The following is a 27,109-nucleotide window of genomic DNA, read 5'->3' as shown; positions in this document are numbered from 1 at the left end:
TTGCTTTAAATATTAAAATAATGAAATACAGTTTTTGTTTTGTGGTGTTCAGATACAGTGTAGATCCTCAAGAAAGGCTTGGTAAATCCATCTTGGTCTTGCAGGACTCTGAAGTTTTGTAGGAAAACAGAGGTGACAGATTGTCTTTGGATTTACAGAAGGGTTACATACAACTTTCTGGTGGACAGTCAGAATGTAAGGGGCTCCTGTACTCAATAAGGCAGAGTCATTCACAGAATACAGTGTACACAGCTACCACACAGTAGATAGTGGAATTCTCATAGACGTGGGCCACATAGTTGTCAGCATGGGGGTCCCAGAGGCAGCGGCTAACTATGGCGATGTCCTCCTGGGCCCTCTCCCCCATTGTCACCACGCATAGCATCTTGTATCGTGCGGGTAAGACCTTCTTCACCTGAGTTCTGACTTCCTCGCTGATCACTTTCACTAGGGAAGGGACCTTGGTATGGTCATACTTCATTTCCCCGATTCGCTCTGGGAGGTAGCTCTCCAGAATTTGCTTGATGGATGACAACTGGACCTTCTCAGGGGGCCGAGAGGCGAATGATGGAGGCTGAGAGTATAATAGATTTAAAAAAAAGTCAAACATGACAAAATAACTTCAGAACTTGTTGAAAGCACAAGAACAATTGCTAAGCACAGTAGATCCTTCTTAAAACCATAGGAATCCTCACATCTCACTTTCATCAACAAGTCTAAATCTGGATTATACATAAAACATCATTATCTCCCACACTCCAAATACATGCTGGTAGGTTAATTGGCTCCTGCCTAAATTGGCCCTAGGTCCTAGGATGTGTATAAATGTGAGGTAGGGACCTTAGATTGTAAGCTCCTTGATGCCAGGGACTGATGTGAATGTACAAAATATATGTGTAAAGCACTACATAAATTGATGGTGCTATATATATCCCTGAAATAAATAAATACATAAATAATCTCAATATTTCAAAGTAGATTTGGGACACTCAACAGAAGACCTGGAACATGTGTCCTGGGTGCAGGTGTCTGGCAATGCTCTTGCCCAAATCATCTTTGTACTCGGTGTCTTATACAAAATGACTTTACCTGCATTTAGTCAGCAAGACTATTTAGAGGCGGGTGTGAAGCGTGGCTCCGTCCCAGCTGACGAAGTCCCACTTCTGGGACGTAAACGCGTATGGGAAGGAGTCACGTGACGTCACCCCCGGCCATCTCCCTGTGATTGTTTGTAACAAGCACTCGTTTACTTGTACTTAATGGAAGTGCCACCTTTGTAAGTGCTTTACTTTTATCGTAATAAACGTAGTTTTAGCAGAGAGGACTATATTTTTCGTATTATTTTCAAAACCCTGGAACACCAAACACTGGTGACCAGCTTCATGCTAGCTTCAAGGAAAGTCAGTTTATTTGATGTGATACCTAAACATGGCTATACCTATTTGGATCGTGCCCTGACACCAGGATGTTATCCCTGACTGCACCTTTAGGATTTATACGCTATCTGGGCAAGCTTATTTGACCCATCTGTTAATTCAGGGGTCCTGTTTCTGGGGTGAGCGGCTAGATGTGTCTGTGGTGGAGGCTGCGCACTGTGTGTTCCACTGAGTGATTTTAGAATCGCATCTTCAAAGTTTTAGGCTTGGTTCACACTGGTGTGTTGCGGGAACCAGCGAGATTCCTGTGCGGGTTCTTGCATCGCATCTCACTCCCAGGCAGTTCACACTGCTCTCTGCGAACCGCTGCAGGTATCAATGTAAACCAGGGATGTCCAAACTATGGCCATCCAGCTGTTCAGGAACTAAAATTCCCATGAGGCATTGTAGATCTCTGACATTCAGAGACATAACTAGGCATGATGGGAATTATAGTTCCTGAACAGCTGGAGGCCCAAAGTTTGGACATAGCTGATGTAAACTAAATGACACTCCCAAATCAGTTTGCAGAACGCACTGCAAACTGTGGAATCGGACAGGAATCGGATCGCATGGGTCTCAACACCCATGCAATCTGATTCCAGTGCGGATCAAAAAAAGGGTCCTACAACATTTTGATCCGAATGCAATGCAAATTCAGCCAAACAAACTGTATGGCTGAATTCACATTTCATAGACATCGCATGTGATGTGCATAGCAATGCGGTGCAAATCACATTCGATGCCTGGCATTACACAAGTGTGAACCCAGCCTGAGGGTGCATTCACACTTGCGAAAGCACCTGTACTGTGATTACATGTGAGAAGCCCAGCAGGGGTTTCCACGATTAGCTCCAAGAGGCAGCCTAATTGAAAGCAAGGGGAGACTGCCGACTCCTGCAGTTGACTGTGCCCACTCACATGTAATTATTCATGCAGTGATCAGACTGCATCCAGGGCTGATCACGCATGTGATCACTGCATGAGAGTTTTGAGGTGTTGACTTGGCCTCCAAATTCTCCAGATCTCAATCCAATCAAGCATCTGTGGGTAGGGTTGCCACCTTATACCTTTAAACCCCAACACATATGAATTATACAGGTTCTTAGGCTAATTTAATGAAGACAAGGCACGAACCCTAACTGTGGGATGTGCTGGAAAACCAAATCAGATCCATGGAGGCCCCACCTCGCAATTTACAGGACTTAAAGAATCTGCTACTGAAGGCTCGATGCCAGCTATCACAGCATACCTTCAGAGGTCTAGTGGAGTGCATGCTTCAGTGGGTTATGGTGGGTAGTTATAATGTTAAGGTGTATATACACTGATCAAAAAAATTAAAGGAAACACATCAGATCTCAATGGTGAAAAATATCATGCTGGATATCTATACTGGTACGGACTGGGTAATGTGTTAGGAAGGAAAGGATGCCACATTGTTTGATGGAAATGAAAATGATCACCCTACAGAGGGCTGAATTCCATGGAAATGCTTCCCCAGATCATTACTGACCCACCACCAAACCGGTAATCCTGAACGATGTTACAGGCAGCATAATGTTCTCTCTGGCTTCTCCAGACCCTTTCACGTGAACCTGTGTAAAGCACAGGACGCCAGTGGTGGATCTGCCAATTCTGGTGTTCAATGGCAAATTCCAATCCTGCTCCACAGTGTCGGGCAGTGAGCACAGGGCCCACTAGAGGACGTCGGGCCCTCAGGCCACCCTCATGAAGTCTGTTTCTGATTGTATGGTCAGAGACATTCACACCTGTGGCCTGCTGGAGGTCATTTTGTAGGGCTCTGGCAGTGCTCATCCTGTTCCTCCTTGCACAAAGGAGCAGATACCGGTCCTGCTGATGGGTTAAGGACCTTCTACGGCCCTGTCCAGCTCTCTTAGGGCTCTTTCACACGGGCGGTCCGATCAGATCCGCCTGTCAGTTTTTTAGGCGGATCTGATCGGATCCTCCATGTATCCCTATGGGGCAGCGGATGTCAGCGGAGACACCTCCGCTGACACCCGCTGCCATCCGTCCTGGGGATCGAATGAGAGCAGACAGGCGGTCCGCTCTCATCCGATCCCCCATAGAGAGCAGCGGGGGCTGTGACACCTTCCTCTCTGCTCTGCAAGCGGAGACGGAGCTGTCATCCGCCGGCTCAGCAGGGATCGCGGATCGATCCCCGCTGAGCAACACGGATCCGCCTACGGAGGCGGACCGTGTGAAAGAGGCCTTAGAGTAACTGCCTGTCTCCTGAAATCTCCTCCATGTTCTTGAGACTGTGCTGGGAGACACAGCAAACCTTCTGGCAGTGTCACATATTGATGTGCCATCCTGGAGGATTTGGACTGCCTGTGCAACCTCTATAGGGTCCAGGTATCGCCTCATAATACCAGTAGTTACACTGACCCTAGCCAAATGCAAAACTAGTGAGAAACAGAAAAGTTGAGTAGGGAAAAAAAAATGTCATTGGCCTCCACTTTGAAAACCATTCCTGTTTTGGAGGTTGTCTCATTGTTGCCCATCTAGTGCACCTGTTATTAATTTCATTAACACCAAAGCAGCTAAAACTGATTAACAACCCCCTCTCCTACTTAACTGACCAGATCAATATCCCAGGAGTTTAATTGACTTGCGATACTCTGATTAAAAAGCGTTCCTTTAATTTTTTTGAGCAGTGTATACAGTATGCACGCACACATATAGACTTAAACAGGATCACTAGGGGGAGACACAACACCAGAACAGTGATTTCCATTGCATAAAGAGCGTGATATCAGAAACCTTAATTACAGAGTATTAAGCTGCCCAAAGACTTAATTGGTGGTCAGATTATGTGTGCACAATCCAACAACCTAAGGAAATTTTCTAACAGCTCCTAGAAACAGGTGAATGAAAGGGATCCCAGGTCACCAGGTAACCAACAAAAGGGAGATGGTTAGCCTAACACACTGATGCCCGGGTGAAAAACTTAAAGGAGAAGTACAGCCAATGCTTGTTTGGCTGTACATCTCCTATGGATCACAGGAGTGCAGTTCGTTCTACACTCCTGTGTCCCGTTTTCAGCAGACAGCGGGCTGAAACCCGTTGTTTGTTGACGGCACAGAGCCGGTCCAGGCTGGAGCAAGATCGGCATTATGGTCGGTATCCGCCCACAACCCTGGACCGGCACTTGGCTCAGACCCACACCTGGCCCAGCACTCCAGTGAGCACAGGGGGGCAGATTAGAGTTGTGGTGACTGACAGTCATCAGCTCTCTGCTCACCAGGGCCGGATTAAGAGCATCATGGGCTTGGTGCTGAGGATTTTGAAGGGCCTTAAGGGCCGTGCCTTGGCATGCACCCAGAGGAGGAAGGGTGCAGCCATGCATGCCTAATTCCACATGGAATGCTGTCTCTGAAGCCCATAAACACATCCATGCATCGGCAACTGTCCCTCCTTGTCCGGCCTTCGTGCTGTGTGGGGAGGTTCTGAGGGAGCTGCCTGGGGAAGCGAGCATAGAAGCCAGACTTCTGTGTTTACAAGTGACAGAAGAGCGGTAACAGTGAATATGGCCAACCCGGGGCCTATATAAAGGTAGTCCCTACGTTAATCTGGCCTTGCTGCTCACAGAGCTCTGAGAACCGAGCGATCAGCGGCCTTTGAGCGCTCAGTTCTCACAGCCGATCATCCTTCTCCCTGGGATGATCATAGAGATCATGTGATCCTTCTATAAAGGATCACATGTCTCTATGGTCGTTTCACAAGCCACGCCCCCCCCCCCACAGTTAGAAGAATCACTCGCCTAGGTTCACATTTAACCCATTGATCACCCATAGGGTTAACCCCTTCCCTGCCAGTGTCATTATTACAGTAACAGTGCATATTTTTAGCACTGATTACTGTAGTAATATCACTGGCACCCCCAAAACTGTCAAAAATGTCAGTCAAGCGTCTGATCTGTCCGCCGCAATGTCGCAGTCCCAAAAAAAAAATCGCAGATCGCCGCCATTACTAGTGGAAAAAATAAATAAATAAAAAATAAAATTGACATAAATCTTTCCCGTAGTTAGTAGATGCGATAACTTTGCGCAAACCAATCAAAATACGCTTATTGCGATTTTTATTTACCAAAAATATGTAGCAGAAAACAAATTGGCCTAAAATGTTATAAAAATTTTGATTTTTTAATTTTTTTGGGAATGTTATGTAGCGGAATGTGAAAAATATTGTTTTTTTTTTTTTCAAAATTGTCGCTCTTTTTTTGTTTATAGCGCAAAAAATTAAAATCGCACAGGTGATCAAATACCACCAAAAGAAAGCTCTGTTTGTGGGAAAAAAGGACATCAATTATTTATTATTTGGGTACAGCGTCGCACGACCACGCAATTGTCCGTTAAAGTAATGCAGTGCTGAATCACAAAATATGGCCTGGTCACTAAGGGGGCAAATCCTTCCAGTCTTAAAGTGGCTAATAAATTATTTCCAGCTCCATCTAGTGGCTATAATGTGGTATTTTCTCATTCAATTTTTTCTGTATAAAGAATAACATTTGACCTGGAGAGGAAATAGCATAGTAACCTTCATTTGTGCCCCCATTTGCCCAGAACGAATGTTCATGCAGTTTCACAGGATGAATAGCTCTGTGATTTTTTTTTTTCTTAAATACCCCCCTTTATATTGTAAGTCAGATTTTTATTTGCTGTCTGTGTCCTCATTAGGGAGAGTTTCCTTTTCTTCCTTTTGGAGCCATGGAAAATCTCTACAATTAAACACTTTTATTTCAGTAAACCAGGAAGGAGTTAGAAAATCTGACATGTTATTATTAATTGTGTCTTCCTGCCCCCCGGTGACAACCGCTCCCCTCATTTCTTGTTCTGCTGACCAAGCAGGGTTACAGACAGCAATGAGGGTTAACACAGCTATTTACTTTTCCAAAGTTCATCCAAAACTAAAAAAAAAGTTTTGATTGAAGTTGGGGTTTAACCTGTTGCCAACCGCCCCACGTACATTTACTGCGGGACGGCGACTCCTCTGTGCAGAATCACGCGATTTTGCACTTCCGGGTCTGGGGCGCGCATGCGTGCCACCGGCGATCCGCTCCTGCTGTCCTGCTCTTGCCAATCAGTAAGTCCGGTGGACTTGATGTCTGCTGGCACCCAACGATCATTCAGGAGAGAAGCAGAACGGCGATCTCCCTATGTAAACAAGGCAGATCGCCGTTCTGTCAGTAGGGAAGGTAGTGATCCTGTGTTTCTGCTAAGCAGGAACACAAATCTTTGCCTTCCCACAGTACAAGCACCTCCCCTACAGTTAGTAAACACTCCCAAGGCACAGATTTAACCCTTTGATTGCCCCTGATGTAAACCCCTTCCCTGCCAGTGTCATTAGTACAGTGACTGCATATTTTTTAGCACTGATCACTGTTTTAGTGTCACTGGTCCCCAAAAAAGTGTCAAAAGTGTCCAATTTGTCTGCCGCAATATCGCAGTCCTGATATAAGTCGCTGATCATCGCCATTAGTAAAAAAAAAAAAAAAAATTCCATTAAAATATCCCATAATTTGTGGAAGCTATAACTTTTGCGCACACCAATCAATGTACGTTTATTGGGATTTTTTTTAACAAAAATATGTAGCAGATTACATACTGACCTAAACTGATGAAGAAATTAGATTTTTTTACATTTTGTGGGGAAAAAAGGACATAAATTGTGTTTGGGTACAGCGTGTCAGTTAAAGTAATGCAGGCCTGGTCATGAAGAGGGGGGTAAACCTTTCCGGAGCTGAAGGGGTTAATGACTCCCATACCTCTCATACGGTCTCAGATTGCACAAGCTTCTACCACATTTTCAACCAAATCCCGGGGTCCCTATTGAACCTATTACAAGCTGACCTATGATAGGGAATGGGATTGTGATATCATGGTGTGTTCTACTTACCTGCGGCAATATAATTTCAGTCTTCTTTGCCACTTTCTGAGCCCTCCTCTCCTAGAGGAAACATACAAGACAGATTATACACAGTATGTACCCACATGTGTAGGTGCCATGAAGTTCATACATGAGAAACTGTGGCAGGAACAGAGAGCAAAACCACTCCAACACTTGAGTGCTGCTTCACACATATGCGGTGTCAGACATTGCATGTGATTCGGAGCGCACTGCTTTGCAAATACCATGCGATGTCTGTGCGTGTGAATTTAGCCATACAGATTGTATGGCTGAACTCGCATCGTATTCACACCAAAGTCACACAGGACCCTTTTTTTGGTCCACACCAGAATCGGATTGCATAGTGAACACCTATGCGATTCTATTAACCACTTGCCGACCGCCGCACGACTATTTACTGCGGCGGTCAACCCCTCACAGGCAAAGCGACGTAGGACTAGGGAGCGACTAGGGAGCGAGCGGGCGCTCCCGTTCGCTCACGGACCCCCCCCCCCCCCGGCGGTCCCCCGATGTCCGCCGGGCACTCGCGATCGTCGGTTACACCGGGAGAAAGGCAGGCGGCTAATGTAAACAAAGCCGCCTGTCATTCTTCCCTGTGTAAGAATGGAGATCATACGGTTCTACTATGTAGGACCGTTAATCTCTGTTCTTACACCAGTAGCCACATCCAATCACAGTAAGAAACACGCCCCTAGGGACACACTTAACCCCTCCCTCTCAAATAAAGTTAACCCCTTCCCTGCCAGTGTCATCTTTACAGTAACAGTGCATATGTATAGCACTGATTACTGTGGTAATGTCACTGGTAACCCCAAAAGTGTCAAAAATGTCAGTCAAGGGTCCGATCTGTCCGCTGCAATGTCGCAGTCCCGCAAAAAAAATCGCAAATCGCCGCCATTACTCGTTAAAATAAAACAACAAAAATGACAAAAATCTTTTCCTTAGTTAGTAAACGCAATAACTTTTGCGCAAACCAATCAAAATACGCTTTTTGCGATTTTTTTTTTACCAAACATATGTAGCATAAAACAAATTGGCCTAAAATGTTAAAAAAATTTGATTTTTACATTTTTTTGGGGGAATTTCATATAAAAAAATATGAAAAATATTGTTATTTTTGCAAAATTGACGCTCTTTTTTTGTTTATAGCGCATGATCAAAAAATCGCACAGGTGATCAAATACCACCAAAAGAAAGCTCTGTTTGTGGGAAAAAAAGGACGTCAAATTTGTTTAAGTACAGCGCCGCACGACCGCGCAATTGTCTGTTAAAGTCACGCAATGCCGAATCGCAAAATAGGGCCTGGTCAGGAAGGGGGTAAAATCTTCCGGGGCTTAAGTGGTTAATGTCTGAATTGACAGTTCACACTGCGATATGCGAACTGATCTGGGGGTGTCATTAACTTTGTATTGACACCCCCAGTGGTTGCCATACGGCAGTGTGAACTGCCTGCGAGTCGAGTGGATTTGCAGGGTTCCCACATCGCATATGTGTGATCCAGCACTCAAGCTGCATCAGATCTTCAGGTCTCCAATCAGAGATGAGAAGATCAAACGCTGCTGATCGGAGACCCGTAGGTTTGATTTGTCAGACCACTGCTTTTACACAGGGCTTAGCGGTTATCGCCAGGGCTGCTGATAAGGCAGTAGAGCCGGCCCTCCTGTACTGGGCCCAGGCCACATCAGTTCAAAAGGGGAGCCCAGCAACCTGCTGGGCAGGAGGGCCGACTGTACTGTCTTATTGCAGACACCAATCTTCTTCTGCCTCCCCCAGCAGCACTGCCAGCTTCTCCTCCTCATTCTTCATTTGCCTTAACTGCAGGGGGAATAGTTCTAGCATATGTGCCCCTTCCATCTGCTGTCCGGGCCCATCTATGTGCCCCTTTCCCCTGCAACGCTGCAGGCTTCCCTCCTCTCCTGCCAGCAGCTGCTGCGGGCACACAGGGGGGTGATAAATAATAATAAATCATTTATTGGTTTCCTTTCCTGAATAAACACAGTAAGTGATCTGTACCAATCACTCCTGTGTCCATTCATTGTTAAAGCATTGTAAACTGTGAATGAGCAGAGTGCTTCCAACGCATTCATCTATGCTGCTGCGGCTGCAGAGAAAAGGACTGATAAATCTATGTCCTCAGTCACTTCCGGCCGGGAGGGGGCCTGTCAGGTAGGCTGTATGGGGCTCCATGATTTCTAACAGCCCTGGTTATCGCTGGGGCATACAAAAAAATAGGAAAGAAAAAAAAATGTAAAGCTGTCCGAAGTTTCCTTTTTTCTTTTTTTGATCAGCCAATGGGCTATAAGGCCTCATGTACACAGGACGTTTTTTACAGCTGCTTTTAGAAGCGTCAGACATTTTTTTTTGCAACTTAACCGCTTGGCGACCGCCGCACGACTATTTACGTCGGCAGTCAGCCCCTCACAGGCAAAGCGATGTAGGGCTACGTCGCTAGCCTGTGAGGGTCTAGGGAGCGAGCGCGCGCCGCCGGAGGTGCGCTCCCGCTTACGCGCGGTCACGGACCCCCCCCCGCGCGTGTGCCTGGCGGACCCAATGTCCGCCGGTCATTCGCGATCGTCCGTGACAGCGGGAGAGAGGCAGGCGGCTAATGTAAACAAGCCGCCTGTCATTCTCCCCTGTGTATGAATGGTGATCATACGGTTCTACTATGTAGGACCGTTGATCACTGTTCCTACACCTCAAGCCACAGCCAATCACAGTTAGAATCACGCCCCTAGGGACACACTTAGCCCCTCCCTCTCAAAAAAAGTTAACCCCTTCACTGCCAGTATCATTTTACAGTAACAGTGAATATGTATAGCACTGATTACTGCAGTAATGTCACTGGTAACCCCAAAAGTGTAAAAAATGTCAATCAAGGGTCCGATCTGTCCGCCGCAATGTCGCAGTCCCGCAAAAAAAAAAATCGCAGATCGCCGCCATTACGCGTTAAAAGAAAAAACAACAAAAATGACAAAAATCTTTCCCTTTGTTAGTAAAACGCAATATCTTTTGCGCAAACAATCAAAATACGCTTTTTGCGATTTTTTTTAACCAAACATATGGTAAAAAAAAAAAAAATAGGCCCAAAATGTTAAAAATTTTGATTTTTACTTTTTTTTGGGGGGGGGGGGAATTTCATATAAAAAAATGTGAAAAATATTGCTATTTTTGCAAAATTAACGCTCTTTTTTTGTTTATAGCGCAAAAAGTAAAAATCGCACAGGCGATCAAATACCACCAAAAGAAAGCTCTGTTTGTGGGAAAAAAAGGACGTCAAATTCATTTAGGTACAGCGTCGCAATTGTCCGTTAAAGTCACGCAGTCCCGAATCGCAAAATAGGCCCTGGTCAGGAAGGGGGTAAAATCTTCCGGGGCTTAAGTGGTTAAAAACACCCTCTATGTTATTCCATGACCTCATGCACACACAGGCTTTTAGGAGCTGTAAGTGGCATAGGCCTTTTCAAGCTGTAAAAAAACCCAGGGCCTCTGCGTTTTGGAGCAGCAGTGTTAGGCTGTAAAAACACCTGATGCGGCTAAAGGCTGCTAAAGGCCGCATACAGCGTTAGGCCATGTCAGACGTTTTTAAGCTGTAATAGTTGGATTTGAGGTTGGAAAATAGAAGAGGGCAGAGAAAGGCTGCTAAACGCGAACGCTGATAAACGTGGCTAAAACGTGCAATAACACCAATACAAAACGCTTCTATGAGCACGTTTTTACAGCTGCTTTTCCCTGCCATTAGAACTGGCTTTGCAGCTCGTTTTTTCAAACGCCCCGTGTGCATGAGGCCTAAAAAGGAATTTTAGGCCGAAACTTCAATTGGATGTAGTCCACCAGACATTACCAGGACCACAACATACACTCTCTATTGGGTTAGTCAGTTTAGGAAGATTTCAGGTGACTGTAAACGGCATGTTTCCATGAGAAGCAACCAATCAAGCAACGGTTATGATAATTTGGCTCCTTAGGGGATGACTAGAAAGAGATAATAAATGCTTCTAAACACTGGAAAAGCTAATTAATGTCTAAATAGAGTTTCTGACATGTCGGAGATTCTCAGTGACTGATCACCATAGTTCCCTTTTCTGCACAAAAAAATAATCATTACAGCAAATGCAAAACAATGGAGCATTTTTAACCACTTCAATACCGGGCCTATTCTGGCACTCCTCTTCTACATGTAAAAATCATCATTTTTTTGCTAGAAAATAACTCAGGACTCCCAAATATTATATATGTTTTTTTTTAGTAGAGACCCTAGGGAATAAAATGGCGGTCGTTGCAACATTTTATGTCACACAGTATTTGCGCAGCAATTTTTCAAAAGCGTTTTTTTGGTGGAAAAAAAAGGTTTCATGAAATTAAAAAAAAAAACTCTAAAGGTAGCCCAGTTTTTTTAAGTATAATGTGAAAAATGATGTTATGCTGAGTAGATAGATACATAACATGTCACGCTTTAAAATTGCACACACTTGATGAAGCAGGTTAATAACCCGTCTCGTGGCATCTGGAGCTTGCCTGGCTCATCTGGCTTCAAGTTCCATACTTTAAACCAGTTTAGGGTGCTATGTTTATTGGACCCAGGTTTTTCACATGTATTACCTTCTCTGTATCTACTGATAATGTTTTCGATGTTCCTCGTTTGACAACGAAGTTTTCGGCACTTGCTCATGTTCTGTAAAATGCTTTACTACCATACTTTATATCCTGTTTGATATATTCATTTATATTTCCTGTTTTGTATATTTTTTTTTTTCTGTACTGTTGGAAATTCTAATAAAAACTATTGCAACTAAAATTGCACACACTCGTGGAATGGTGCCAAACTTCGATACTTTAAAATCTCCATAGGCGACACTTTAAAATTCTTTACAGGTTACCAGTTTAGCGTTACAGAGGAGGTCTTTGGCTGGAATTATTGCTCTTGCTCTAACATTTCGGGCGATACCTCACATGTGTGGTTTTAACGGCCTTTACATATGTGGGCACGACATACGTATGTGTTCGCTTCTGCGTGCGAGCACGCTGTGACAGTGGCGCTTTACATTTTTTTTTTTATTATTGTTTATTTTATATTTATTTCAATATTTTTACACTTTCCCTTTAAATTTTTTTTTGATCACTTTTATTTTTATTACAAGGAATGTAAACATCCCCTGTAATAGGAATAGGGTATGACAGGTCCTCTTTATAGAGAGATCTGGGGTCTATAAGTCCCCACATCTCCCCTCTAGCTTGGAAAGCCTGAGATAAAAATAAATAAATAAACTATCTCAGCCTTTCCAGTCCACAGCAGTATTTACAACTGCCAGGCCGGACGTGACGTCATAACATTCGGCCTTCGAGAGTCATAGAGACTGCCGGGGACCATCTGGTCCTTGGTATCCTCTATGGTGAACTTCCGCTAATGGTGGATTCCTTTTCCGACTCGCCAATAGCACGGGCGAGCGAGTAAAAGCACTGGAGGGCGGCAGGAGGGGGGGAAATGTCCCCTCCCACTACCTGTAAGAACGATCATGCGGTTGAACTGCCGCTATGATTGTTCTTATGGTGCAGGGAATCGCCGGCATCTTTCAGATATCTCCACTCAAAGTCCAGGATGACATATGACATCCTTGGGCTGGAAGTGGTTAAAGTGACACTAAACAATCTACAAGCCCGATTCTAAAAAAGTTGGGACACTGTACAAATGTGAATAAAAACTGAATGCAATGATGTGGAAGTTTCAAATTTCAATATTTTATTCAGAATACAACATAGGTGACATATCAAATGTTTAAACTGAGAAAATGTATAATTTTAAGAGAAAAATAAGTTTATTTTAAATTTCATGGCATCAACACATCTCAAAAAAGTTGGGACAAGGCCATGTTTACCACTGTGTGGCATCCCCTCTTCTTTTTATAACAGTCTGCAAACGTCTGGGGACTGAGGAGACAAGTTGCTGAAGTTTAGGAATAGAAATGTTGTCCCATTCTTGTCTAATACAGGCTCCTAGTTGCTCAACTGTCTTTTTCTTCTTTGTCGCATCTTCCTCTTTATGATGCGCCAAATGTTTTCTATGGATGAAAGATCTGGACTGCAGGCTGGCCATTTCAGTACCCGGATCCTTCTTCTATGCAGCCATGATGTTGTAATTGATGCAGTATGTGGTCTGCCATTGTCATGTTGGAAAATGCAAGGTCTTCCCTGAAAGAGACGACGTCTGGATGGGAGCATATGATGTTCTAGAACTTGGATATACCTTTCAGCATTGATGGTGCCTTTCCAGATGTGTAAGCTGCCCATGCCACACGCACTCATGCCACCCCATACCATCAGAGATGCAGGCTTCTGTACTGTGCGCTGATAACAACTTGGGTTGTCCTTGTCCTCTTTAGTCCGTATGACATGGCGTCCCATTTTTCTAAAAAGAACTTCAAATGTTGATTCGTCTGACCACAGAAGTTTTCCACTTTGCCACAGTCCATTTTAAATGAGCCTTGGACCAGAGAAAACATCTGCGCTTCTGGATCATGTTTAGATTTGGCTTCTTTTTTGGCCTATAGAGTTTTAGCCGGCAACGGTGAATGGCACGGTGGATTGTGTTCACCGACAATGTTTTCTGGAAGTATTCCTGAGCCCATGTTGTGATTTCCATTACAGTAGCATTCCTGTATGTGATGCAGTGCCGTCTAAGGGCCCGAAGATCACCGCCATCCAGTATGGTTTTCCGGCCTTGACCCTTACGCACAAAGATTGTTCCAGATTCTCTGAATCTTTGGATGATATTATGCACTGTAGATGATGATAACTCCAAACTCTTTGCAATTTTTCTCTGAGAAACTCCTTTCTGATATTGCTCCGCTATTTTTCACCGCAGCATTGGGGGAATTGGTGATCCTCGGCCCATCTTGACTTCTGAGAGACACTGCCCCTCTGAGAGGCTCTTTTTATACCCAATCATGTTGCCAATTGACCTAATAAGTTGCAAATTGGTCCTCCAGCTGTTCCTTATATGTATATTTAACTTTTCTTGCCTCCTATTGCTACCTGTCCCAACTTTTTTGGAATGTGTAGCTCTCATGAAATCCAAAATGAGCCAATATTTGGCATGATATTTCAAAATGTCTCACTTTCAACATTTGATATGTTATCTATATTATATTCTGAATAAAATATAAGTTTATGAGATTTGTAAATTAGTCCATTCCTTTTTTACTCACAATTTGTACAGTGTTCCAACTCTTTTGGGTTGTATACACCAGTGTTTATTTTCACCATAGTTTTCATCAGCTGCATGTTTTCAGTGACAAAAACTAAACGAAAATAAAATTTGAATTAAGTCAATTGACGAAAACTATAATGAAAATCAATTCCAATTTTTGTCAACGAACGAAAACAAAACGAAAATGTGAGGGAGGTTTACCCACCTGAACCTCTACTGTTCTCAGAGCTCCGCCTCTTTGTTAAAGCTCCAGCCCCCTGACTCTATTGGCAAGCTATTTTGGCTGGGAGACGCACGCTTTCCTCAATCCTTTCCCTTTCCTATGCAGTTCCACACATTGCACTCATTCATACTATCTCTGGTTCCCTTTGCTGGCCTTTTCTAAATCAGCAACACAATTGCATACCCAGCCTATAATAATAGCACATTAAAGTTTAAACATGTTTAAACTTTAAACCACCGCATAAGAACAAATGAGGGCATAGGAGTGTGCATGCAGCCCATCGGGTTAGGTTGTGCACCCCAAGCACGTCTGTTTGTGTGTATGTATGTATGTATATATATATATATATATATATATATATATATATATACACTATATTGTCAAAAGTATTGGGACTCCTGCCTTTACAGCTTCAACTCTTCTGGGAAGGCTGTCCCCAAGGTTTCGGAGTGTGTCTATGGTTATGTTTGACCATCAGGGCTGGCCCAAGACATTGTGCTGCCTGGGTCCGAGAATGAAATGCTGCCCCCCCGCAAAAAAAAAAAATTCACGCCCTCCAAGATGCCCCCACATTCTATAGGACTATGAAAGCAGTCAGAGGAGTGTGAGTGTGTACGGAGTGACAGCAAGAGCAGGACAGAGCAGTAGACACTGGGCAGATGAGCGCACCAGACTTTCTACTGTCTATAGTGCCACAGTGCCCTGCAGGGCTGCGGGCATGGTACAGGAGAATGCAGTGCTGCGGGCATGGTACAGGAGAATGCAGGGCTGCGGGCATGGTACAGGAGAATGCGGGGCTACAGGCATGGTACAGGAGAATGCGGGGCTGCGGGCATGGTACAGGAGAATGCGGGGCTGCGGGCATGGTACAGGAGAATGCGGGGCTGCGGGCATGGTACAGGAGAATGCGGGGCTGCAGACATGGTACAGGAGAATGCGGGGCTGCAGACATGGTACAGGAGAATGCAGGGCTGCGGACATGGTACAGGAGAATGTGGGGCTGCAGACATGGTACAGGAGAATGCGGGGCTGTGGACATGGTACATGAGAATGCGGGGCTGCGGACATGGTACGGGAGAATGCGGGGCTGCGGGCATGGTATAGGAGAATGCGGGGCTGCGGGCATGGTACAGGAGAATGAAAGGCTGCGGGCATGGTACAGGAGAATGTGGGGCTGTGGGCATGGTACAGGAGAATGCGGGGCTGCAGGCATGGTACAGGAGAATGCGGGGCTGTCGGCATGGTACAGGAGAAAGCGGGGCTGTGGGCATGGTACAGGAGAATGCAAGGCTGCATGCATGGTACAGGAGAATGTGGGGCTGCGGGCATGGTACGGGAGAATGCGGGCTGTGGGCATGGTACGGAAGAATAGGGGATAATTTGGGAAAGGAAAGCCGCTCAGGTGTGTTAGTCCAACCTGGTGCTGGTAAGACCCGTCATCCGGATTGATGCAAGAGAAGTAGTTGAACCGCACTCAGGTAAATGAAAGCAATGAAATCTCTTTATTCTTCAAAATCATAGGCAGACAGACAGTGTAGGGAACAGGTAATCCAAGGTTGACGCGTTTCACGGCACACACGGCCGCTTACTCATAACCAACGGAAGAATAGGGGTCTGCGGGCATGGTACAAGAGAATGCGGGGCTGCGGGCATGGTACGGAAGAATGCGGGTCTGCGGGCATGGTGCAGGAGAATGCGGGGCTGCGGGCATTGTGCAGGAGAATGCGGGGCTGCGGGCATGGTACGGGAGAATGCGGGGCTGTGGGCATGGTACGGAAGAATGCGGGTCTGCGGGCATGGTGCAGGAGAATGCGGGGCTGCGGGCATTGTGCAGGAGAATGCGGAAATGCAGGCATGGTGCAGGAGAATGCGGGGCTGTGGACATGGTGTATGAGAATGCAGGGCTGTGTGGGCATGGTGTATGAGAATGCAGGGCTGTGTGGGCATGGTACAGGAGACGGATATGGTACAAGAGAATGCGGGGCTGTGGGCATACTACAGGAGATGCAGTGCTGTGAGCATGTACCATGCCCGCAGCACTGCATCTTCTGTAGTATGCCTGCAGCCCCGCATAATGACAGGTAGTTTGCAGTCTCACTTACCTGTTCCTAAAGGGCGCTTTAGAATTTAAAAATGGCGCCACCCGGCGCCACACATCAACACGTCCGCGGCCGGCCTGACATGCACACTGCGCATGCACTGCCGCCGCCGCTCGGGAAAGCTAATACATGTTCGGCTATTCCCGGAAATAGCCGAACATTTACGGGCTTTGCCGAGCGGCGGCGGCGGCGCATTCGCAGTGTGCATGTCGGGCAAGCTGCGGACCTTTTTCTTTTTTTTTGCGATAGGCTAGAAGAGAAGAGGCGGCCGGGGGCCGCCCCCTCTAAGTGCCGCCTGGGACCCATGGTCCCACCGGGACCCATGGTAGGGCCGGCCCTGTTGACCATTCTTCCAAAAGTGCATTTGTGAGGTCAAGGTCCATCAAGACATGAATGAGCGAATTTGGGGTGGAGGAATGGCCTAAACTCAACGCAACAGAACACCTTTGGGATGAATTAGCATACACTTAAACCTTGTGGACAGCCTTCCCAGAAGAGTTGAAGCTGGTATAGCTGCAAAGGGTGGGCCAACTCAATATTGAACCCTACGCACTAGAACTGGGATGCCCTTAAAGTTCATGTGTGGCTAAAGGCAGGCATCCCAATACTTTTGGTAATATAGTGTATTTCACCCCACCCTAAACCATGGAGGTAGTGCTGACTACTACAGTGATTGTCAGCTTCCCTAGTGGTCTTTAAGGTATGAGGTATGCATGCATACATTGTGCCAAGCTGGAATAAAGATCAAACCTCAGCTTTATTTGAATTTTTAGATTGTCTGCTCTGAAGACCAAATCCAACAAACAGAAAAATATTTCCTCGCAGTGAGGTTGCACCTGTACTACCAGGGTTAACTGCTTGTTAAGGTCAAGGGGGCATGGAAAAGTATATTTACTTAATTGATCCTCTGCACTGCTACACCATTCCCTGAAATGTCTTCTCACTAATGGTCCAGTAAAGGTCCTCATGTCATCAAGACTAAGGCTCCATTCACACTTGTGACGCAACTTTGGATGGGTGCAACTTGGATGCAGCTTAAACTCTTCTGGGAAGGCTGTCTACAAGGTTTAGGAGTGTGTCTTTGGGAATCTTTGACCATTCTTCCAAAAGCGCATTTGTGAGGTCAAGGTCCATAAAGACATGGATGAGCGAGTTTGGGGTGGATGAACTTGACTGGCCTACACAGAGTCCTGACCTCAACCCGACAGAACACCTTTGGGATGAATTAGAGGGGAGACTGCAAGCCAGGCCTTCTTGTCCAAAATCAGTGCCTGCCCTCACAAATGCGCTTATGAAAGAATGGTCAAACATTCCCATAGACACACTCCTAAACCTTGTGGACAGCCTTCCCAGAAGAGTTGAGGCTGTTATAGCTGCAAATGGTGGGCCAACTCAATATTGAACCCTATGGACTAAGACTGGGATGCCATTAACATTTATGTGTGTGTAAAGGCAGGGTGTCCCAATACTTTTGGTAATATAATGTATGTTTGCTGTGCTGAAACCTGAGGGTGAAATGGGACTAGTATCCTGGGTGAAAATGGGGAGAATGGGCCCCCAACCTTTACCCTATACTGAACCGGTCTCTAAAATAGGGACATTATATATTACTTTGTACGAATAACTGATCAACAATAGCAGGCTGGTCTCCTTCTAGTAAATCTTCCAATAGTCAGAGAATGTAAAAGACTGAAGTCGTGATTTAGTGATCTTTTATATATACACATCTGCACTGTTCTGTAGGGTACTATTTCTGTACACTCTATATATATATATATATATACAGTATATATATAGCTCTCTGCTCCTGATCCCCCCCCCCACCGTGCTGCTGATACGGACAATTGTTAGGTATGTACCTTTAGGTTCTTTGTCATCCTCTGGGCAAGCAGGAGTCCCGCTATATTCCAGGAGGTCTGGTTAGTGATGGACACATTGCCCAGGGTGGCCTTCCGTAACAAAGCCTGCAAACACAAACAGACTGTCAATTATACAGATGATAAATAGAAGTATACAGATCATTAAAGTGTACCCCCCCCCCCCCCACACACACACACACACACCTTTTTTTTTATAGATCAGGGTTAGATCCTCTGTCTGTTTTTTATTTTAGGCTTTTTTACTTTTAATACAGACAAGAAAACCTCTGACTGTATTTGATTGCTGTCTATGTCCCTGGTGGGGATATTCACCCTTCCAATTTGTCCCTGTGATCATTATTACCTGGACATAAATTGATAGAAATACAAAATTATATGGATGTCACCTTGGACAATGGTCTCCAAACTGCAGCCCTTTGCTTACTATTCCTCCCACTGATACCAATGATGGGGCACTATTACTCCCACTGACACCAATGATGGGGCACTATTCCTCCCACTGACACCAATAATGGGGCAATATTCCTCCCACTGATACCAATGATGGGGCACTATTCCTCCCACTGATACCAATGATGGGGCACAATTCCTCCTACTGACACCAATGATGGGGCACTATTCCTCCCACTGATACCAATAAAGGGGCACTATTCCTCCCACTGATACCAATGATGGCGCACTATTCCTCCCACTGATACCAATGATGGGGCACTATTCCTCCCACTGATACCAATGATGGGGCACTAGTCCTCCCACTAATACCAATGATGGGGCAATATTCCTCCCACTGATACCAATAATGGGGCACTATTCCTCCCACTGACATCAGTGATGGGGCACTATTCCTCCCACTGATAACAATGATGGGGTACTAATCTTCCCACTGACACCAATGATGGAGCACTATTCTTTCCACTGACACCAATGATGGAGCACTATTCCTCCCACTGATACCAATGATGGAGCACTATTCCTCCCACTGACACCAATGATGGGGCACTATTCCTCCCACTGACACCAATGATGGGGCACTATTCCTCCCACTGATACCAATGATGGAGCACTATTCCTCCCACTGATACCAATGATGGGGCACTATTCCTCCCACTGACACCAATAATGGGGCACTATAACTCCCACTGACACCAACAAAGGAGCACTATTTCTCCCACTGATACCAATGATGGGGCACTACTCTGATAGGTCCACTCACATGACAAGGTGCACCCTATTGTCCACATTGGAACTGTTTAAAATAGTGTGAAAAAGGCCCCTGCACTATTTTTTGAGAATTCAGTTGTGATTTGCATAGACATCTGTGCATGAAGTCGCACAGATGTCAGCCAAGTTGCCCCTGAAGTTGAACTGACCTGTGGCTTTGAAATCACGCGACTTCAAGTGAAGTGCCACTATTTCAAAGTCGGATTTAGTGTGAACTTGGGCTAAAACTAAAACAATTCAGGTGACTAAAATGTGACTAAAACTAAAATGGCATTTTAGTGAAAAGTCTATAACTAAAACTAAATCGAAATTTGGCGTCAAAATTAACATTGGCTCCACTCGTTCTGGGTGGCTAGGTTTATTCTCCATGTTCCCACTCTTTATAGAAACGTAGTCACCCTCTCTAGCTCGCTCCTCAGATGGACTATGGACTATAGCAGGGGTCTCCAAACTTTCTAAACAAAAAGCTGGTTTACTGTCCTTCAGAGTTTATGGGGGTCGAAGTGGCCAGTGGAGGTAGAAAATGCCCCAGTGTCAGTGGAAGTAAAAAAATTACATAGTGTCTGTAGTCAGTAGAGGAATAGTGCCCTATCATTGGTATTCCTGAGAGGAATAGTGCCCCATCATTGGTATTCCTGAGAGGAATAGTGCCCCATCATTGGTATTCCTGAGAGGAATAGTGCCTCATCATTGGTATTCCTGAGAGGAATAGTGCCCCATCATTGGTATTCCTGAGAGGAATAGTGCCTCATCATTGGTATTCCTGAGAGGAATAGTGCCTCATCATTGGTATTCCTGAGAGGAATAGTGCCCTATCATTGGTATTCCTGAGAGGAATAGTGCCTCATCATTGGTATTCCTGAGAGGAATAGTGCCCTATCATTGGTATTCCTGAGAGGAATAGTGCCCTATCATTGGTATTCCTGAGAGGAATAGTGCCCAATCATTGGTATTCCTGAGAGGAATAGTGCCCACTCATTGGTATTCCTGAGAGGAATAGTGCCCTATCATTGGTATTCCTGAGAGGAATAGTGCCCTATCATTGGTATTCCTGAGAGGAATAGTGCCCAATCATTGGTATTCCTGAGAGGAATAGTGCCCTATCATTGGTATTCCTGAGAGGAATAGTGCCCCATCATTGGTATTCCTGAGAGGAATAGTGCCCTATCATTGGTATTCCTGAGAGGAATAGTGCCTCATCATTGGTATTCCTGAGAGGAATAGTGCCCTATCATTGGTATTCCTGAGAGGAATAGTGCCCTATCATTGGTATTCCTGAGAGGAATAGTGCCCGATCATTGGTATTCCTGAGAGGAATAGTGCCCACTCATTGGTATTCCTGAGAGGAATAGTGCCCAATCATTGGTATTCCTGAGAGGAATAGTGCCCTATCATTGGTATTCCTGAGAGGAATAGTGCCCTATCATTGGTATTCCTGAGAGGAATAGTGCCCAATCATTGGTATTCCTGAGAGGAATAGTGCCCTATCATTGGTATTCCTGAGAGGAATAGTGCCCCATCATTGGTATTCCTGAGAGGAATAGTTCCCTATCATTGGTATTCCTGAGAGGAATAGTGCCCTATCATTGGTATTCCTGAGAGGAATAATGCCCCATCATTGGTATTCCTGAGAGGAATAGTGCCCTATCATTGGTATTCCTGACAGGAATAGTGCCAAATCATTGGTATTCCTGAGAGGAATAGTGCCCGATCATTGGTATTCCTGAGAGGAATAGTGCCAAATCATTGGTATTCCTGCGAGGAATAGTGCCCTATCATTGGTATTCCTGAGAGGAATAGTGCCCCATCATTGGTATTCCTGAGAGAAATAGTGCCCTATCATTGGTATTCCTGAGAGGAATAGTGCCCCATCATTGGTATTCCTGAGAGGAATAGTGCCCCATCATTGGTATTCCTAAGAGGAATAGTGCCCGATCATTGGTATTCCTGGAAGGAATAGTGCCCCATCATTGGTATCAGTGGGAGGAATAGTGCCCCATCATTGGTATCAGTGGGAGGAATAGTGCCCCATCATTGGTATTCCTGAGAGGAATAGTGCCCTATCATTGGTATTCCTGAGAGGAATAGTGCCCTATCATTGGTATTCCTGAGAGGAATAGTGCCCTATCATTGGTATTCCTGAGAGGAATAGTGCCCTATCATTGGTATTCCTGAGAGGAATAGTGCCCTATCATTGGTATTCCTGAGAGGAATAGTGCCCTATCATTGGTATTCCTGAGAGGAATAGTGCCCTATCATTGGTATTTCTGAGAGGAATAGTGCCCTATCATTGGTATTCCTGAGAGGAATAGTGCCCCATCATTGGTATTCCTGGGAGGATTAGTGCCCCATCGTCGGTATTAATTGAAGGAATAGTGCCCCATCATTGGTATTCCTGAGAGGAATAGTGCCCCATCATTGGTATTCCTGAGAGGAATAGTGCCTCATCATTGGTATTCCTGAGAGGAATAGTGCCCCATCATTGGTATTCCTGAGAGGAATAGTGCCTCATCATTGGTATTCCTGAGAGGAATAGTGCCTCATCATTGGTATTCCTGAGAGGAATAGTGCCCTATCATTGGTATTCCTGAGAGGAATAGTGCCTCATCATTGGTATTCCTGAGAGGAATAGTGCCCTATCATTGGTATTCCTGAGAGGAATAGTGCCCTATCATTGGTATTCCTGAGAGGAATAGTGCCCAATCATTGGTATTCCTGAGAGGAATAGTGCCCACTCATTGGTATTCCTGAGAGGAATAGTGCCCTATCATTGGTATTCCTGAGAGGAATAGTGCCCTATCATTGGTATTCCTGAGAGGAATAGTGCCCAATCATTGGTATTCCTGAGAGGAATAGTGCCCTATCATTGGTATTCCTGAGAGGAATAGTGCCCTATCATTGGTATTCCTGAGAGGAATAGTGCCCTATCATTGGTATTCCTGAGAGGAATAGTGCCTCATCATTGGTATTCCTGAGAGGAATAGTGCCCTATCATTGGTATTCCTGAGAGGAATAGTGCCCTATCATTGGTATTCCTGAGAGGAATAGTGCCCGATCATTGGTATTCCTGAGAGGAATAGTGCCCACTCATTGGTATTCCTGAGAGGAATAGTGCCCAATCATTGGTATTCCTGAGAGGAATAGTGCCCTATCATTGGTATTCCTGAGAGGAATAGTGCCCTATCATTGGTATTCCTGAGAGGAATAGTGCCCAATCATTGGTATTCCTGAGAGGAATAGTGCCCAATCATTGGTATTCCTGAGAGGAATAGTGCCCTATCATTGGTATTCCTGAGAGGAATAGTGCCCCATCATTGGTATTCCTGAGAGGAATAGTGCCCTATCATTGGTATTCCTGAGAGGAATAGTGCCCTATCATTGGTATTCCTGAGAGGAATAATGCCCCATCATTGGTATTCCTGAGAGGAATAGTGCCCTATCATTGGTATTCCTGACAGGAATAGTGCCAAATCATTGGTATTCCTGAGAGGAATAGTGCCCGATCATTGGTATTCCTGAGAGGAATAGTGCCCGATCATTGGTATTCCTGAGAGGAATAGTGCCAAATCATTGGTATTCCTGCGAGGAATAGTGCCCTATCATTGGTATTCCTGAGAGGAATAGTGCCCCATCATTGGTATTCCTGAGAGAAATAGTGCCCTATCATTGGTATTCCTGAGAGGAATAGTGCCCCATCATTGGTATTCCTGAGAGGAATAGTGCCCCATCATTGGTATTCCTAAGAGGAATAGTGCCCGATCATTGGTATTCCTGGAAGGAATAGTGCCCCATCATTGGTATCAGTGGGAGGAATAGTGCCCCATCATTGGTATCAGTGGGAGGAATAGTGCCCCATCATTGGTATTCCTGAGAGGAATAGTGCCCTATCATTGGTATTCCTGAGAGGAATAGTGCCCTATCATTGGTATTCCTGAGAGGAATAGTGCCCTATCATTGGTATTCCTGAGAGGAATAGTGCCCTATCATTGGTATTCCTGAGAGGAATAGTGCCCTATCATTGGTATTCCTGAGAGGAATAGTGCCCTATCATTGGTATTTCTGAGAGGAATAGTGCCCTATCATTGGTATTCCTGAGAGGAATAGTGCCCCATCATTGGTATTCCTGGGAGGATTAGTGCCCCATCGTCGGTATTAATTGAAGGAATAGTGCCCCATCATTGGTATTCCTGGGAGGAATACCAATGACCCATCATTGGTATTAATTGGAGGAATAATCCCACATCATTGGCATTCCTGGGAGGAATAGTGCCCTATCATTGGTATTCCTGAGAGGAATAGTGCCCTATCATTGGTATTCCTGAGAGGAATAATGCCCCATCATTGGTATTCCTGAGAGGAATAGTGCCCTATCATTGGTATTCCTGACAGGAATAGTGCCAAATCATTGGTATTCCTGAGAGGAATAGTGCCCGATCATTGGTATTCCTGAGAGGAATAGTGCCCGATCATTGGTATTCCTGAGAGGAATAGTGCCAAATCATTGGTATTCCTGCGAGGAATAGTGCCCTATCATTGGTATTCCTGAGAGGAATAGTGCCCCATCATTGGTATTCCTGAGAGAAATAGTGCCCTATCATTGGTATTCCTGAGAGGAATAGTGCCCCATCATTGGTATTCCTGAGAGGAATAGTGCCCCATCATTGGTATTCCTAAGAGGAATAGTGCCCGATCATTGGTATTCCTGGAAGGAATAGTGCCCCATCATTGGTATCAGTGGGAGGAATAGTGCCCCATCATTGGTATCAGTGGGAGGAATAGTGCCCCATCATTGGTATTCCTGAGAGGAATAGTGCCCTATCATTGGTATTCCTGAGAGGAATAGTGCCCTATCATTGGTATTCCTGAGAGGAATAGTGCCCTATCATTGGTATTCCTGAGAGGAATAGTGCCCTATCATTGGTATTCCTGAGAGGAATAGTGCCCTATCATTGGTATTCCTGAGAGGAATAGTGCCCTATCATTGGTATTTCTGAGAGGAATAGTGCCCTATCATTGGTATTCCTGAGAGGAATAGTGCCCCATCATTGGTATTCCTGGGAGGATTAGTGCCCCATCGTCGGTATTAATTGAAGGAATAGTGCCCCATCATTGGTATTCCTGGGAGGAATACCAATGACCCATCATTGGTATTAATTGGAGGAATAATCCCACATCATTGGCATTCCTGGGAGGAATAGTGCCCCATCATTGGTAATAATTGGAGGAATAGTCCCCCATCTTTGGTTTTCCTGGGAGGAATAGGTCCTAATTGTTTATATCAGTGGGAGGAATAGTGCCCCATTACTAGTGTCAGTGGAAGGAATGGTTACCCACTCTTGGTGTCAGTTGAAGGAATAGTGCCACAAGGGCCAGGTAATGGCAAGCAAAGAGCCGCATTCGGCCTAGTGGCCACAGTTTGGAGACCACTGGACTATAGTATTTGTAGTGTTCATGCACAGCTCCACAAAGTCAGGGTTGCACCAATTTGGACAGTGACGTTGCCAGCAATAGGCTCTGCTTTGGCATGCGATTTTGATGCGGGGGGAAAAAGGGTTCACATTTGCACCAAAATGTTGTAGGACCCTTTTTTCCCACACCTAAATCTTATTGCATGGGTGTGAACACACATACGATGCAATTCTGGCAAGCATTGCATTGTGGGAAAGTCGGAGTTACTAAAATAGCAGAGAGGTGATTTTTTGCTAAAAACGCCAAAAAAGCTAAAAAATGCTGAAAAACTCACTACAAAGCTAATGGTGTTTTGATAACATCCAGTGTGCATGAGGCCCGGTTCACATATATGTGATGCGGGAACCCTGCGAATACACTGCGGGTTCTCGCATCGCATTCCACTCTGAGGCAGTTCCATATTGACACCCCCAGTGATTTGCCATATGCAAATCGCTGGGGGTGTCAATATGATTTTAACGACACCCCCAGATCAGTTTGCATATCGCAGTGTGAACTGTCAGTTCAGACATGAATCGGATCGCATAGGTGTGAACACCCATGTGATCCGATTCTGGTGCAGACCCAAAAAAGGGTCCTGTGCGTGTCCGAATGCGATACAAATTCAGCCATACAATCTGTGTGGCTGAATTCGCATCGCACAGACATCGCATGTGATTTGCAGAGCAGTGCGCTGCAAATCACATGTGATGTCTGTCATCGCATATATGTGAACTGGCACTAAATCCCATGTGACTCCTCACACCACTGCGCTGCAGGCACGGTGCATTTTGAAAAGTCCTGCGTGCTTCATCTTTGGTCAGGTTTTCAAAACCGCACCAAAAAGGCAGATCCCTATTGAAATGAAGAGAAAACGCAGCAAAAGCACACCTTCTTTGCCTTTTTGGTGTGTTTTTTCTTTTTTTTTTTTGAGCCACGTGTCCACGTTTTACAGGTGCATGCTGGGTAATAGCTACCCAGAAAACAAACTGGAAATGCATCAAAAACACAGATGGGATTTTGATGCGTTTTTATTTTTGCATCAGAGCAGTGTGATACCAGCGAGGAGGTTGTCAGCACTGCTGTCAGTCACGTCTCTGATAAAGGAATCGTCTTACCATTTTCTGGAGCGGTTTTTCCCCAGGGTCTCCATTGGCCCCCAATCTAACGCTGGCCACGGAGGGCCTCTTCCCTTCAGGCTTGGAGGTCATGGTGGTCGCTGGCTCCGGAGGGGGTCGCTGCGCACTGGTGGGGACCGATTCCTCGTCTGGTGGCGCCGGCTGTTAGGATATAAGCGTCTCAACGGCTCCAGCGACTGATCTTTGTTTATACCTGAAGGAGGCACATTTGTCATGTGTCACTTTGTACTGTGACAACTAATCCTTTCTGTCAATAAATACAGCGCAGAGCCGCGGCACCCACATAGGTGTGTTCAGTACACAGGGGAAATCCCAGCAGCAAACACGGGCGCCTTGGCAGGGTGAGCGATGCTTTTCATCAGCACAAGGAGCTTAGGAAATCGCCTGCTTTCTGTCCAAGGGAAAAAGGTGTCAATATAAAGATTGTGTCCATCCAAAACTCATATAATATTAATGCAATTATTACCCATTCTGGACCTAAAGGTTTTACCCCCTTAATGACCGCGCCATTTTTTACGTTACTTTAACTGACAATTGCGCGGTTGTGCGACA

General features: G+C 45.3%; 1 protein-coding gene across 1 annotated transcript; it reads right to left on the bottom strand.

Annotated features, from left to right (window-relative positions):
- LOC309554832 (dynein light chain Tctex-type protein 2B-like) lies at positions 1-26,638 on the bottom strand. Its single transcript, XM_082256550.1, has 4 exons — positions 26,537-26,638; positions 18,729-18,833; positions 7,332-7,382; positions 1-574 (listed from the first exon to the last, which is right to left on the bottom strand). Exons 1-4 carry the CDS (start codon positions 26,627-26,629, stop codon positions 227-229), a joined length of 597 nt encoding a protein of 198 aa, XP_082112676.1. The 5' UTR covers positions 26,630-26,638; the 3' UTR covers positions 1-226.
- Between the last annotated feature and the right edge of the window lie 471 nt (positions 26,639-27,109).

The sequence above is a fragment of the Pelophylax lessonae genome (genome assembly GCF_965119305.1).
Source record: "Pelophylax lessonae genome assembly, chromosome: 4".
NCBI lineage: Eukaryota > Metazoa > Chordata > Amphibia > Anura > Ranidae > Pelophylax > Pelophylax lessonae.
Note: the sequence above shows the minus strand (reverse complement) of the source record. Positions and strands in the feature narration are given on the sequence as shown.